The 16,746-nt window shown below is 38.7% G+C and overlaps 1 protein-coding gene across 1 annotated transcript in view; it reads right to left on the minus strand.

Moving 5' to 3' along the window:
- Window positions 1–10,130: 10,130 nt before the first annotated feature.
- The window catches only part of LOC104952470 (protein kinase C alpha type), a 99,028-nt gene continuing 92,412 nt past the window's right edge, over window positions 10,131–16,746 (minus strand). Inside the window, exon 16 of the mRNA XM_010779290.1 lies at window positions 10,131–14,883. Coding sequence (XP_010777592.1) covers window positions 14,719–14,883 — 165 coding nt within the window. The 3' untranslated portion in view covers window positions 10,131–14,718. The remainder of the gene's footprint in view (window positions 14,884–16,746) is intronic.

Raw genomic sequence — 16,746 nt, forward strand, 5'->3', positions numbered from 1 at the left:
ACAGCTCACTAAAACACAAGCGCTCAACGCAACAACTCTACTATACCCGCGGTCAGAGAGCGGAGATGTGTCCCCTGTGTGATGTAATATGACGCGTTTGACGTATGACCTTAAAAAAAGCCGTTTTTAAGAGCAGAGCTCAAAATTGCTCCTTTCCCTCTGAATTCCTGCCCTTATGTCTCGTAAAACATATCAAATCCTACATTCACTTTTTTAATTGTAATTTTCAAGCAAGCTTAAGCATAAATGTAGAAAAAAAAAAAACCTGCAAGATGCTCTTTAACTTTTTCTGATGGAAGAGCATAGGAAACTGGAGGACATTTCACAACAAGGACATTTTCAAAAAGTAGCTCTGTGTCTTTTTATGAGGAAGGTCTACCCTGTCAACCCTATAATAAAACTCAACATTATCAACATTTTCTTTTATTATCTATTGGCTAAAAAACAAACAAGGGTTGGTCAAAACTCAATCCAGCAACTAAATAACGATAAAAAAAACTGGCAGATGATAAGGGGAGTACAGAGACTAAATGCGCAAGGAATGTTTCTGATGGAATAATAAGATAATGAGGCTCGGATGAATCACATTAGGGAAGAGAAAATTGACTTTCAAAATAAAACAGGAAAGAAACTAAAATAAGCCTGGGACCCTGAGTTGATGTGTCTGTGGGTTGCTGGGTGGTAGGGCAGCTTCATCTGAATTCAAGTCAATAATGGAGGTCTTCCACAGCTCACACGGAGATGAGTTGGAAATGAATAGAAAGTAATAATTGGGGAATATGACAACAGATAGTCTTAACAAAGGACTTTCTTCCTCCTATATGAGAATGATATTTGCAAAAGGTCCCCTCTCCTCCAGACATCTCATTTGAATGTGAATAACCACATTGAGTAGGGCCTAAGGCTTGGTGAGGCATGTTTTAAAAAATCATTATGTTAAGTTTCTTTATTTGACTGCCGTGATACGGCCTGCAGTCAAAAAAACTGCAGCTCACATCACTGATAACCCTCAAAACACTGCTTTCCCCACATTCTGCAATGACTCCTAACATGTCCTATGAGCTCCCTTCTGCTCTGCTACATGCAGGGATGCAGAAGCAGCACTGCAGATGGTGTACAGTATGTGTCAGTGTATAATCGCGTGTGCTCATCACACAAAGCCATGAATCTGTTCCTATCTGATGCCCACATATGCCGGAAGCTGGAGTGCTTAGGAGCTTGGCATATGGATGTGTTTAGAAAGGCATTGATTTTACATAATGAATTCTCAGTGGGTTGCCATATTGAGCGCTAAAAGGTGGAGTGAATATTAAGAAGGATTTTGAAGTTTACAGAAGATACACTGCAATGTTTTGTCTTTGCATCAGTTTCGTGTAAAGCCTTGATGAAAAAGAGTAGATCTCCTCACATCTTGCATATGTGATACATATACTTTAATTATTTTATCCTAATTGTGCAAGTGTGTATGGGTGCACACGCACATTTTGACCTCTTTCATATTTCAATGTGAAGATACTAAGAAACATGAGTAGCCTTAAACGAGAATATGAATCCAATACAAGATATGAGGTTTTGTTACATCTCTTTTCAAACTATTTTTAGGTCAAACAATGACTTATCCTCTAATCATCACCATTCTTAGCTATAAATAAGTCTATTTTTCCTGTGTCTGGAGACTGGACTGACGTGATTGGAAGCAGTTGAGATCCTGGTATAAGCAATCACAGTTCTGTAAAGCACAAAGGACCCCCATTAATAAGAAAAGACTATCATTGAACTCAGCTATTCTGGGCCATTGTGCAATCAGGGGCCATTCATTTAAAATGCAACGCTCTATTTTTAGATCATTTAGCATCAAGCTACAACTTTAAGACACAACTTATGACGTGCTTTCATTGGCCTGTATCCGTCAATGCACTCAGGAAGGCTTTTCAAAGACAGTAAGAAGCGGGATAAAAATAGTTCTCAAATTCTATGGAGTCAGACACAAAACCAGCAAGAGACACGCACGCACGCACGCACACACACGCACGCACGCACGCACGCACGCACGCACGCACGCACGCACGCACGCACACACACACACACACACACACACACACACACACACACACACACACACACACACACACACACACACACACACACACACACACACACACACACACACACACACACACACACACACACACACACAATCCTTTATGAACTGTAATAATTATTCTGGTCTCTAAAGGATTATACATGGTGACTGATCTCGGTTGAGAATAAAAAGGTCTTCTTTTTATAATAGATGTTCAAAGCCACAGCGACCAACACAAAGCTTTGTAGTTCCTCCCTGCCTGCAGAGGGACACACACACCGTCCTCTCTGCTGCAGAGGGACACACACACCGTCCTCTCTGCTGCATAAACATCAGCTTTCCTTTAAACCTGTTCAAACCTGGGACCAGAGTCCTCGAGAAGCATGATTAAATATGCTTTGTTATTGTCGCCTGCAATGTCTTTCTTCTGTGCAAAACTACATTCATCAAGTACAATATAAAAATGTATCCATACAGAAGACCTTAAATACCCAAAATGTAAACATATTTTTTTAAGGATTTGACTTAAACAAAACAATTGATTTCATACTGAAAAAAGCGTCATCAACATGATTTTAACAGATCTTATCAGAGAAAGCAGTAAGATGTGTGTACCCTTATTATTCAAAAACATTACTTTGTCATTAATGCTTTTCCAATCGAAAAGTGAAACAATACATCACAAACAACTGCCTTAACAGAGGAATGGCTGCTGTAAATACACAAAGGATTAACATGATTTTTGTTTTTGCATCACTTTTGTATGACAGTTTAGAGCGTGTTGGATAAGCTGAATGTGGTCTGTGACTGGTACAAAGTATGAATGTCACAGCAGTACAGCTGCCACCCTTAGTAGAGCATCGTTGTTGGCATAGTAACTCTGTCAAGGGTTAATCAGTGTCAGTCAGAGAATGGATCTCTTTTGGCGAGCTAGTCGATCCAGCTTCTGTGGCTCTAAGGTGCTGTTTACACGGGAACGAAACAGGTTGTATCCGCTACTTTTCTCTTTGGTATAGCCCGTTCGTTCACACGAGGCCGTAACGGGTCCCAAGGTGGATAGATCTGCAAACGGAACGCTCTGGGGGGCCAAACGGCTCCACAATGAATGTTCACTAGTCACTTACTCACAGTTTCTTAATATAAAATGGCTTTTATTTTCAAAATATTCTGATTCTGATTCTATGTGTGTGTACTGAACACTTACAGCCATTTTTACGTGTATATTACATATAATATTGTCAGCACTTAATAAATCGTATAGTTTTTGTATTTGCAAAAGGAAAACCCTTTGAATATTTAAGTTGTTAAGGGTAAGGCAAAAATTATTCAAAAATCGAATGTCATAAATTGTTCCTACAATTGGAAGAGAAGATACAACTTTTCATTAGCAAATTAGCAGAGCGACTAACGGTATGCTCCTCATCATTTGGGAATCTTCCAATCCAACCAAAGCCAAAGCTGTTTTCACTGGTGTGTGTAAACATGAACTGTCAGAGGAGATTATTTTACTTTTTGCTCTCGTATAGCAGCTATTAAGTTTTAGCTGTGCTGGCCTCCAATAATCTAACAAGCTAGAATATGTATTAACTACCTCATTGTTTAGACTCCCTATGTCAGGATCTGTCTTTGTTGTGTTTTGTCTTGTCTTTTTCAGTCTTTGGTTTCATGTTCTATTTTGAAAAGTCTTCACCTCCTGTCTTGCCTGTTGCTGTCTGTCTGTTTTCCCTCCCTGATTACCCGATTGTGTTCACCTGTGGCCCCTGTGTTTTCTCCTCCCTCCTCACCTGTGTCTTGTTTGTGTGATTAGTCTTGTGTAATGACTTGGTCTGCGGTGAGTGTTCTGTTCAGTCTTTGTTAAATAGTTTAGCCTTGAAATAAAGGAGTTGTTTTTGTCACTTTAATCTGCATTTGGGTCCTGCTTCCTACACACATCGTAACACCCTAACCCTCCTGCAAGCCTACCAAACATGTGGCTAACAAATGTCTGCTGCAGGCCGGATTTCAACGCATCATCTGGCGAACAGCAGAGAGAGCTGGTGCAAGCTGTCAAGACACAGAATGACACAGGGTATTTGTGTGTCATATTCTCACCTCTTCTCCCCAGTGCAATCCTGGCTGTTAAATGTTGCACCATATTTGCAAAAAACAGTTGTCCTATGGACCTCATGAACGTGTCCTCAGGAATAGACTGTGTCAAAATGCGGTACATCTGTAAAGTTAGAGCATCTTAATCTGATAGGGCAGCTCTGGATTTAGCCCTTTCATTCTGTTCCTGTTGTGTCTCTTCACAAATGGTTTGAGGCTCTGAGCTGTCTTCCCCTGTGTGTTCCTGTACGATGCATCATGATCAGGATGTGTACAAACAGCTTGTCTGCATTTTAAAGTATTCTGATGATCATGGATATGAATAGTAAGGATAAAATATGGGATACTCTAAAAAGACTGACTGACATTTCTTCACAGCATCAGATCTTATCACTTTAGGGACAATTATCCTAAACTGCTTCATTCCTCATAGACATGTTTGCATTAAAGATGCCAGATGGGTCAATTCAATGTGATGAAATACGAGTGAATGGCACCGGAGTGATTACATTACATGTCATATGTTAGACGCTTTTATCCAAAGCGACTTACATACATTCAGTACTGTGGACAACCCCCACAGGAGCCATTTGGGGTGAAGTGTCTTGCCCAGGGACACAACGACATGCTGACTGCAGTGGGACACAAACTCAGTCCAGCACACTACCCACTGAGCCACAGCCTCCCAAGTGATCTCTTGGGTGGACACTCTTTTGAGTTTGGCACAAAAACAGTGGCCCACGACACTAACATCTATTTTCCTGTGTTTGTTTTGAGAACAAATCTCCTATTTATAAGAGCTTGACATGGCCCTGTCGCCAGGCAACACTAAACAGAGAGGCCTCCGAATTAGTCAAGCATGAACGGAGTGAGTCCCAGAACTCAGCTTCTTTTTTGCTAGTGCATTTGACATGCTGTGGTGGGGGTACAGAGGAGAACAAGAGAAACGAGGCATAAAGACATCATAGACCAGTTTATAGAAAATATATATACAAGGCAACTTACACTCAGACAAAGACACTCCAACACAAATACTCTGAATTAATACGGGTAAAGAGAGTTGTTTAAAATGTCACTGAAATACATAAATATTGTTAATATGCATATACTGTATATACGTGCTATACATTAATCAAGAGTCGTCATCCAGAGGAACTGTGTAAAATGTCTTGAGGACTGCAGATACAGTATTATTTATAACCAATCCAAATTTAAACAAAAATGTGGATCATTTTCACCTGTCACATTTCAAAGTGTTTGAAAACTGAGATCCTCTCTCAGCTGTGATCACTAGAGAGCACTGTTTGCTTTTTGAGGATGTTCCTTGGCGCCTGAGTGATAACTGGATCCAGAGCCAATAGGGAGCTGAGGCTATTTACTTATTTACTCTTAACTACACTTAACACATTTAGTTTAATGTTTGGCTTGCTTTATATACATCTTAGAAGTAGTGAGTAAAGTTACAAATGGGTTAAGAATGGAAAATGAAAGAGCAGCGTCTGATAATGCTTAATATATTCTCACATTACATCTCAGTGACATAAACTGATGTTGACATTATGCGATATTAAACAGGTTTCTTAATGTTTCTCAATGTAGAATGTGTTTCAGCCTTATTACTGATGACCTATGGCTGGGTTTGCTTTTGCAGGAGTAAACTGCAAACAGTGGCTCTGCTGAGTCAACCAGACACAACACTGGAGGAAAAGTGGAACAAAACGGCATGATTGAAATGAATGTGGGCACTGTGCAGCTCTTTTTAACACACGTTTGTTGCACGTTGAATATTTGAAAACCTGAACACTATGACTTGAATGTAAAGCTACACAAAGCCTTGCACACCAACGATTACAACTAAAAAACAAAATGGTCAAAGACAATAGTTTAGCCATTTTGACAATATGGATAAGATTCTGTATACAGATGAAAGCCTGTAACGTCAGTGAAATGCAAAAAGTGCAAGGTTTACATGCAGGTCAATGGTCTTTATTTTAAAATGTGCACATAATTTCTCTGTCTTTGAGTCACAGTCTAAAGTTCTACAATATAAAGACAGATAACACGGACAAACACGTCTGTCTCACTGCAACAAGTAAACAACAACTCTCCTCCAGAGAGGGTTTGAGTTGCCAGCTTAGTGAACCGTGGCTATAGAAACCATTTTTCTCCTGCAGCCCACACCATCTCTGTCTAAATGTGTGATATAACTGTAGGCTGTTTGTTCGGCTGACACCCTGTGGCAAGGATTTTAGTCTGGGAGCTACTTATTTACCATTGTTTGATTTCAGATCACTTTCAAGACGTTCGTATAATGATCAGATTACAAAAAATTCAAACAAATGTCAACAGTTAATGGTTATTAATACAACATATATGTAGTGTGGCAGTGTCCTTCCTATTGTCGTTCGTTTTCAGACAATTTAAAACTAATACATCATTGTTATGTGTGGTGAGTGGTATCAGTGTGTGTAGCTGAAGTCTCTTTTGCTGGCTATATCCTGTTCGAAGTATACAGAGCCAGCCGTTTAATGTTTGTCTCGAGCTCAAGTCGCTCTCCGCGGTGCTGAGCCACTCACTGAGGCGAAACAGTAAAAACTAGATTGAGCGTGTTTTACACAAAAATGTATTGGAGGAACTTATCGTAACACCCGTTTATTGGCACTGAAATATCCAAAGTAAACGTAGGGTGCACGTTTAATTCGTTCGAAGTCTTACCATCCGTATTTCCATGTTCTCTCCTCCTACAGCCTACTTGGAGATCACCACTTTTCTTTGTTTAAACAACAATGCATATCTCAAATAGCATATCACATTTACTGTAACTAAAGTGTTTATTACGAGTAAACTCGACTCTTAACATAGAACTGTGGGTAAAGTGAGTGATGTAAGTTGGTAGAAGCTTCCGAGAATGCAAGTAAATTGTCTTTTTTTGCACTATTTAATTGTGGAAACAAGCCTAATTTTAACTTGTATAAAGCGTAATATAAGAGCATTAAAAACCAACAACAAAAACATTCATTGTTATCTACGAACCATATCAAAAGCGTGGCTCTCTGGTCAAAATGTCGTCTCTAAGTTGAATCTTTAGATAAACAAAGATTAAATTACGTTTTACCTTAACGAAGAAGTCTCGTTGAGGAGAGCACCGTTTCTCTTCCTTTATCCTCTCCTATAGTTTCTCCCTCGCTCCGTGTTGACTGGTTTGGCGCGCGATAAGCCTGTGAAGCGAAAAGGACCCGTGGCTGCGTAGCTCGCGCACCACTACTACCCAAGACAGCACTACCCGCGTGCGCGTGGCGCGTGGCACGTGGGCGACAAACAGCCCACCAGTCCTCAAATGCAGAGAGAAGAGGCTCCTTGCAGGTGCTTTGGCAAAACAGTGAATTAGTGTGTAGTTTCAGACAAATACAACCCTAAAGGCACCACGTTTACTCAAGTTGTAGGTTTAGGAGTCTGGTTTGCAACAGTGAGCTGCTTTTGATATCAGGGAATGTGACTTTAGTCTACCCACTTACATACGTTCCTAACATGCACAACATAGGAGCCCTAAACCCTTTTGTATTTGTAAAAACTGAGCAGAATAATTCAGGTGTTTCCTCCCCCAAGTGTTTTAATAGGTTAAGTTACTGCAATTACATGTGAAAATGTCAATGGATATAATGCATGTTAAAAATGAAGGTGGATTAGCCAACACTACCAGATCCTGATGGCCACCTTTAGCTCATGTACAAAGTTATATTATTATATCACAACATCCAGCCAGCTTTCAATTGCTATAGTAACTCAGCAGTAATGGCTTTGTACTGCTTCTAAAAATGGGTTGCAGTAGGAAGACACATGCTAATGAGTGTTAACACTGACTCTAACAACAAGCCTTTTTATGTTTGCTTTTTTTTTAAAATGTCCTCACATTCTTGCCTTGTGTTTCTGCCCCTTTGCATTGGCTGCCCCATTGAGACAGAAACTGTTGCTGGAGTTAATAAGCCTTTGGAAAAATATGTTCTATCAAAGAAAAAAGAGCGTTCAACCGAATCATTCTGTGGCTTTGGTTCTAATTTGCATTCCAAAAATAAATGATAAATGATTAACTATTTAACATCTGGTTCATACTGGATGTGTTCACACTCACATGTTTACACATGGGATCAGGAACCCTTTTTATTTGCAGAAAACAGTTATAGGAAAAATAAAGCATGGAGTGTACCACATTAATAGACCAAGCTAATTGTTAAATGTGTTGGTTTTATCATCGTGTAGCTTTTCATCATGTTTTCAAGAGACTGAGCTGCTGCGGAGAAATTCAACACAAACCATCTCCGACCATATGGACATTCATACAGTCATTTAGGAGCATCTGGTGAAACCGTTGCATGAGTATGAATAACCACCACATTCTGTTCCCAACCAATCAGATATGCAGGGCTGGGAAGAGGCTGCCATCAGCTTGGCTTTGACTTGGCCTTTCACATAACCTCTTAGTGACAATCAGGTCATCATCTCTTCCCTCAGAAGACTATTTCTCACACATTTCATTTCTGTGTACTGTAGAAGTGCACACATTCTCTGTTTTGCTATTTCTTCTCTGCTTTTCAGGCTGAACACTAATCTCAAACATAAACCCTCCTGGCATCATTCAGGTGGTTTAGAAATAATGAGCCTTTGCTTACCAGAGCAAGGTGAAGCAAAAATAAGTTATAAAATAAAAATAAATGAAACAATATGCCCCTGGTTTTGTGTGATATTCAGAATAACAAATGCCCAGAAAGGTTCATTGTGCAGCCAACAAATGTTTGAAATCGAGAGTTAGTCTATCGTGGTCTCAATTTGGATTTAGTTTTGGACATCATAATTTTACGAATATGCTTTTGCTCCATTATTTGTATCATTTAATGGTTTAACACTCATGTTACTGCTGTTTTATGGAGTAATGTCAGCATCATTATTTAAGTTAATTAGAGTTTATGCTTTTATTTTGAAGGCGGCTTTTTGTTTGGCCGCTACACAGTTGTTTTTATGTAAGGTTAGAAAAGCTCTCATAACAGGACAACATGTTTTTATTCGATTTAGCAGTTTCATAACAGATGAAGAGATGCTGAAGATGTGTTTACACGTTGCCTGTGTGTTTATTTGTAGAGGAGGAACGAGAGAAACCAGTGGCCTGAAACATATAGGTCGATAAACAAAAGCTCACACAAGCCAGCTGGTTTAGTAAACACACTGCAGGGCTTTCTCTAATAATGAGAAGAAGTTCAATTATTCTGTGCTGTACGTACATTACATTACAATATTACATCACAGGAGTGAATACATATAGTTTTAAATGTAAGTAACACATTGTAATCAAGGCTTCTTTTTTACAAATGAAATGTTTTTTCCTGGTGCAATATAAAACGTTTATCACATATGGGCTAACAGGCTTATCTGATATTATACAGTAGAGCAAGGACTGTAAACTTTAAGTGTCGTCCAACCTAAATAAAACTTTTTAGGACATTATCAGTCGGTAGCATGAAGCTAAAGTGCTGGTTAGCCATTGTTTATAACATTTTTTTTTAATGGAACAGAGGTCAAGTTTGGAGGAAACTATTCAAAAGATGTAAACAATAATTGGAAATACAAATGGTTTTTTACTGTCTTTTTTCTTTGGGCATTATAGTCTATCATACACTGAGCCAGTGTCAAACCCAAGAAAAACAAATGTAACTGTTTATCCGTTTTGTAACAAATAAAGTATGTTAGCAAAGACCTAACACAAAAATATTGCAGGAGAGTCATTGACACCATCTGTTACATTATTGCTATAGAACTGCAATCCTTACTGTTCCACCAAAACAAAACATCCGTTTGCTTGAGTTAAAAAAAAGCGTTTACACTTTTATTAATAGCGATACTTTGCTTGTGCAATGGCTGATCTACTGTATAAGGAAATCAAACTTTTGCTAATAAGATTCATACAACAATGTGGTATAAAGGTAAATACATACCTTAATTTTCCTTTAATTTTTATTTGCATTATCATACATTAGGTACAAATGACACATTTAGTTACAAGGTAAGAAGCTCAGACTCAGTTTTAAAGGTTTCAGGCTGACAGGGAAGGAAAAAGACATACACCATTTGCAAAATACAATATATTCTTTCTTTTACAGTCTATGTATGTCTACTGTAAGTCAATTATGTACAAAGACAGGGGTGCTGAGATACCTAATGAACCACGACGGGAGAATTAGAGGCATGTTACTGTATGGGCTAAGGGAAAAGGCATTCCTGCGCATCCTCTGTAAATCCAAAAAGATGAAAGCTCACCTCAACTCTCTGATTACACAGCAAACAGGAGACAATGGAGCAATGACAAACTACAAAAACATAGAAAGACATTTGAAGGAAACATACCTAAAAGAAGACTAGGAGACTCTCTCTTAAAAGCTTTACATCAGAAAGTTAATTATTTTCTGCCAATCCTTATTAATAAAAAAAAAAAAAGGTGAGGACATCTAATACATTGTAAACAAAGTGAAATACATTTGGCTATCTCCTTTCCCAGTAGAGCGCAGCAATGGTGATTTAGAGTGAATAGAACAAGAACAAGCGACTACTTTCCTGACCTGAAGGGATTTAAAGGGTGAAAGGAGGAGCACACTGTCGATAATGTGACGGGTTGACTTGGCCCAGGCACTGTGGAAGGAGGAACAAGTAGAGAGAAAGAGGGCGTACAAGAAAAGACAAGGGGGGGGGTCGCTTCATATAGGACGAGGCACAGGGGTTATCCTTCAAACACCATCTTATCTTTCGTTAATTAATCTAATCCCCGTCAATCACCTGTTCATTGTTCCATCACTCCCCATGATCAACCTTCAATATTGTCGATACATACAGTATATGAATGAAGTCACTACATAATTCAGTCATTAATAGGCACAGGGAGGTAAAGGTAAAGCAGGCAGACACAGGAGGAGAAGTCAAGTTGTAGTTTTGTTATGGCTGTTAAGTTGTTGGCGTCAGTCAAAAAAAAATGTGCTTCAAATTCAGATTTACAGACCAGATCATGGAACACTTATGTAAACCAAGCGTGCAATGTTTCCCCCCCTCTTTTTAACTTATTCACATTGATTCATCTGGGAGATGTGCTGAAACACTTACATGGCATAACACAAGGTAAACACCGAGCAAATTAACAAGGCTTCTTAAAAATACAGCAAGTGGAGTAAAGGTATGGAGTAAACAGTAGAGAGTTCAGGATGATGAAGATGATGTGCGGTATATCTGTTGAAGTCGGGAAAGGCACACACGGGGAGAGTAAGTAGTCTTTGTTTCATGCCCACACTGACTGTGACTTTTTTAATACATTACAAAATGAAGTTTGGGAAGTAAGTAATCAGAGATTCTATTAAAAGGGATGGGTCTATTAAGTCAGCACATAGAGGTTCAAGTTAGACAAGGATGTGTCTGTATGTACAAGGTATATTTTCTCTCACACTTGTGAAATTCACGGCAGATGTTAAATTAAATGTTTTCCGGACACAATTCTGCCCAAAGCTAGAGAGGAAGTCAAATGTACTAGCGTGTATGAGGAGTCCTTTATCAAACTGACTGGCATTGTAAAGCGTACTGACACAATGTGCACTCATGGCAGCATGCTATATGATGTGTGGCCAACAGAGTGTACAGCAGGTGGCTTTAGGCAGTTCTCAGCCCAAACAGGGAGAAGCTGCCACAAAGAAGAAGTCATCCATGTGACTACAGCTAGTGCAACGCTGCTATTGTCGGGTTCTGGCATTTTCCAGGTTTGGCACATGCAAAAAAGGTTATAGGAAACAAGGTAGGAGAGCACAACTTATGGATACACTATTACAAACGCTTCCTATCTATCGCATTTAGATATGAGTTTTATAATGTGATATATCCTTTGAAACATTCCTGAATGTCTGAGCAGAAGCTAGAGAAATAAAATTGACAACACTGACAGCAACAACGAACATTAAAAGCAAAATGAAAGACATTTTCAAAAGTGACATCAACACAACATTAACATTATTAAATAAAACCCATTCATGAGACACTAAAGAGCGAGTGGATTCACAGAATTAGCAACGAGCAGTGAGTCTGACTCAAAACTCGCCCAGATCTGGATGCCACATCGCCTTAAGAAAGGTAAAGGCAAAAAGGAACAGGGGCCATACAAATGAACATACATCAAGCTTCCACAGAAAAAAACACATATCTAGAACCAAGGACTATGTTTTAGGAAAGTCATTTAAAAATAGATTTGAGTATTAGTATCTATTTACGGAGATTGATAATGTTGACTCCATCTTCACTGGAGATCTGTATTATATTTTGAAAAATCACTGTTACTGTTGCAAGAATGTGTTATTTAAACTTGAAGCGTGAATGTTCCGCAGTGTAGTTACAAACTACTGCAATCACCTGTTCATAATTCTGGCTGGTCTAAGATCAGCACTCTTAAGGTACCTAACTGTGGTTTTTGTATTGGCCACATTTGCCAATCTGTAGCTTTGAAACCAGTGTTACTTCACCTAAAATCTATCTTTTGAGTATTAACGATTCACCTCCTATAGCTTTAACCTTTTGCAATCTTTTGAGAGTTCAGTTGGAGACTCTTACCTCTAAAGGTTTTGAGTGGAGCATTACTTTGGGGTTGTTCTGTAACTTGTAGATGTTTTATACTTCGTAGCATGCGTATAGCGGATAACGTGCGTGAATAATGCCTACTAAGAGCATGCAGATACAGAAGGACAGTCAACGGCCAGACACGCATCCAACAAACAGACAATCTGCAGTCGAAACCATTGAATATGAATAAATAAAATTAACGTTTTGATTAATCTGGAAAAAACAAGTAGAATCGATCTATTACACAACTTGTTAAATCTGGACTCTTTTAAAGACATCCAGCTGTTACAAAGTTGATCTGTACTGGGTTACTTTTTCTTTACATATACAAATATTGGTATATATAATTAATGTAATAAAAGCACATTCGGGTGTTGTTATAAAAACTGTAACTCTCTATACTCTTTTGAATAACTAATGATTATTTACAAAGGGGTTATGCAATGATACTATACAGATTGTAATCTGATCTAATGGGAAAATATGTCTGAGATCACAAAAGAAGAGGAGAGTAAAGTACCGGTACATTACATTTTTGAATACATAAATGATAATAAAAGGGATGCAAAAAATGGATTTATCTAAACACGATTATGTTGACAATCTCCACATGAAGATTGTGTCTGTTCTTAGGACAGCAAAGCAGTGTCAGAGGAAATGCTCCAATATATTTGCATCGAAAACTAACCATGTGTTTTATCTATGCTTGGAAGCATGAGACTGTATGCGATATAATATTAGATGGGTAGCACACAAAGATATGTTATATTCTACAAACAAATAACAGTTTAGCAAAATGTTGGTGCATTTAAGACCAATGGGGGGCTTTGTAGATATGGGATAGAGAAAGTGGTTAACACTGTGTTAAATCTTGACAAACTGTAAACGTTTCAGGTTTAATTTTTTACCTAAGGTATATTAACTTTCTACCGCTACCCGCAAACTAACCAGATTATTATCTGTCCACAGAATTATTGACAATGCAAGTATACAATTTGCAGCTACTCTCAGGGCAAAACGATTCATTAGTCATTTTAAAAAGCAGGTAAAATGAGGTTAAGCTAAGAAGACAAAGCCTGACACACTTTCATAACTATGTGTCTGACATAATTCATTATTTTACAGGCTGCATATTATCTAATTACGCAACTTTTAATTCTTTAGTGGATTCTTTGCTACGCACACTAAAAATCTAATTGTAGTAAAATATAAATGTATACTATCACAAGGAAATCAAAAGGGAAGAAAACTGTAAACACGATACAGGAAACATTGAATCTCGAGGAGCTGTTTCAACGCCTGCTCCACCTGTCCTTCATATTTGGCTATAGTGTCTGCACTGCCTCATGTCAGTGTATTTCGGGTCATTACATTGTATCGATATTGAGATAGTTATCCTTATGGAAGTACATCGTGACCAAGCAACTAGATCTGTAGACCATAATGTTATCTATTGATGTTTGTAAGCATCTAAACCTTTTCCAGAATAAGTCCAGTAAAGAATCCATGCCTTAAATGCTATCTAATCCTATTTTAACCCAAGTCTAATTTCATCTTTAAACGTCATCATATACTGGCAGAGATAAATTAAGCCAGACACTCTTCTGTCTCCTGATTGGGTAACCTTCAATACAGATTGCAGCTGTAGAGAAAGACCTCCTTGTCTACAGTACATGCTCATCATTAACCTGAAGTAAATACATTATTTGGATGGCTCAGAACCAATCTAATCTATACTGGCATATATATTGTAGAGAACAACAAATGCATGCCCCAGAGTGATGCTTAAAATAAAAGTAATACATAAAGGATTACAGAGGGCATTGATCAAGTTGTGGTCAGACGGTATATTGGCAGTTGCTTTAAGTAGGTGGCAGTGAGCAGGGAAGTTCTTCAGGGAGGTCTCCCCTTCCTTCTCATATGCTGTTAATGACCACCGGTTGCACAAACTGCGGGTTGATGAAAGAGAACCCAGAAAACTCGGCCTGGTCGATGTTGGCGATGACCAGCTCATCTGGAGGTGTGAGCTGGGGCTGGGTGCGTGTGAAGAACTTGTCAAAGTTCTCTGCTCCTTTGCCACACTGTAGGAAAAAGGGAAAGGAGAAGGAACAGCTTTAGACATAAGGCATGTGAAATAATACGAAGAGTGAAAGCGGACCCACAAAACAGAACAGACATGAAAAAGTGTACGCATTGCAATTCTGTGGAGGGAAGGGAACACATTTGCCTTAAGCAGGACACAGGTCATCAAACGTCAGCAAACATTAACATTGACACTACAGCTTTATTACTAAATAAAATCACACTAGGCTTGGCAACTAGACAATGTGCATGGACAATATAACATTTGCGAGCTCTCTCAAACTGTAATTGTAATTTCAGCTGCCCTTCCTGGCCGTGAAATATAGAACATTTTACACCTGATCTTTCATTTTCCCCACCGCAACATCCAGTACGAGGTCAACAAAAAACAATTACATGCTCTAGATCTCATTCACCTGATTCAAAATGCACCTTTCTGAATACCAAAGTAACATAGACACAGTAATACCATTTCCATAAGACGATGTGATTGATTTTATGAAAGGAAATGGTGTCAGGAACTCTTCAATAAGGCAAGCCGTGTTTGTTATTATCTGAAACCGTCTCAGATATGAGAGATGTCCACATACTTTTGACCAGAAACCAAATTATCTCACAGGACAATGAAACAATTCCTTGAACAAAAATAGCAACAGCATCTCGGTGCAACCAGGCAACACAAGGGTTAATTATTTTGTTCATAAGAGGGACGAAAGCTGTCAGTATTTAACTTGACACATCAAAGGGATTTTCGTGTGTGATGAGAGGATAATCAAATTAAATCGAAGACATGGAAACGGATTATGTCACATGGAGGATGAAGAAGAACTCCAGCAAATTTCTCGGCAAAGGGAGGTCATAGGCATGTTGGGAAACGTGGGTGTGCATCTCATTTGGTTGCTGTAATGATATTCCCTCTGACAAAGAAAAATCACACTTGCACATACTTTAGATTTGTGTTTCTCGAGTGCCTTCCAACCCACTGACTGTGAATAAGACTAGGTTGTCTTGTTTCACAGTTTTGTGTGGGCTGCCTAGATTAGAAAACAGGATTCTACAAGCATTTAACATTTGTCTCCCCTGCTTATGTCACATGCAGGCTGATTAAAACGTAGCGTTTCAGACAGAGGGTAAATACAGGTATCAGAACGACAGTGTGAGAAAAAGATTTATGTGGCTTTTGAACATTAAAGCATGTCACCATGTGCTAGTAGAAGCCCTAGTTTGCATCCAGAAATGAGCTCGATGTGCCCCCTTTAAGTATTGGAATGTATTACATTTCTGTGACACTCACACAACACAGTGTAATTTCTAGGTCATGTGAGATTACTGAGATTTTAATTTGCATTACTTATTTGATCAGATTAGCGCAAAGGACATGCTTGGCTCAATCGTCCTACATGCTATTTGAATTGTTTTACCAAGGAATGCTAACAAGGTGAGAAACTACAGCAATGTCTGTAATGTAATGTGTTTATTGGCTGAAACCAAGAAACCAGGTTAAGTTGATCAGGACGGAAAACGTTTTTTTGAAGCAAATCAGAACCTGCATAAATATAATTTCAAGAGCAGACAAAAAAGATTGCTTAGTGCAGAAAGGAGTTTCTTTGTATCTCTTTTAAGTTATTGTATTGGCTTGCCTGGAGAAAGAGAAGGAAAAATGAGACGGGATAGTTGTATATTGCATCCTACTCTGTCCTCATGAGTTAGTCCACCTAGACACCTGGATCTGATACAAGTCTTCAATCGTAAGCAATAAGGATGGTCACCATAGCACCGTTGTCATAGAAATAAAGAGCGGAGCGTTTAGCTCTAATGCTGCGTTCACACCGGACACGATACGTTTTTTGGGGGCGGCGCGA

Source organism: Notothenia coriiceps, unplaced genomic scaffold (genome assembly GCF_000735185.1).
Source record: "Notothenia coriiceps isolate Sejong01 unplaced genomic scaffold, NC01 NC01_scaffold00020078, whole genome shotgun sequence".
Taxonomy (NCBI): domain Eukaryota; kingdom Metazoa; phylum Chordata; class Actinopteri; order Perciformes; family Nototheniidae; genus Notothenia; species Notothenia coriiceps.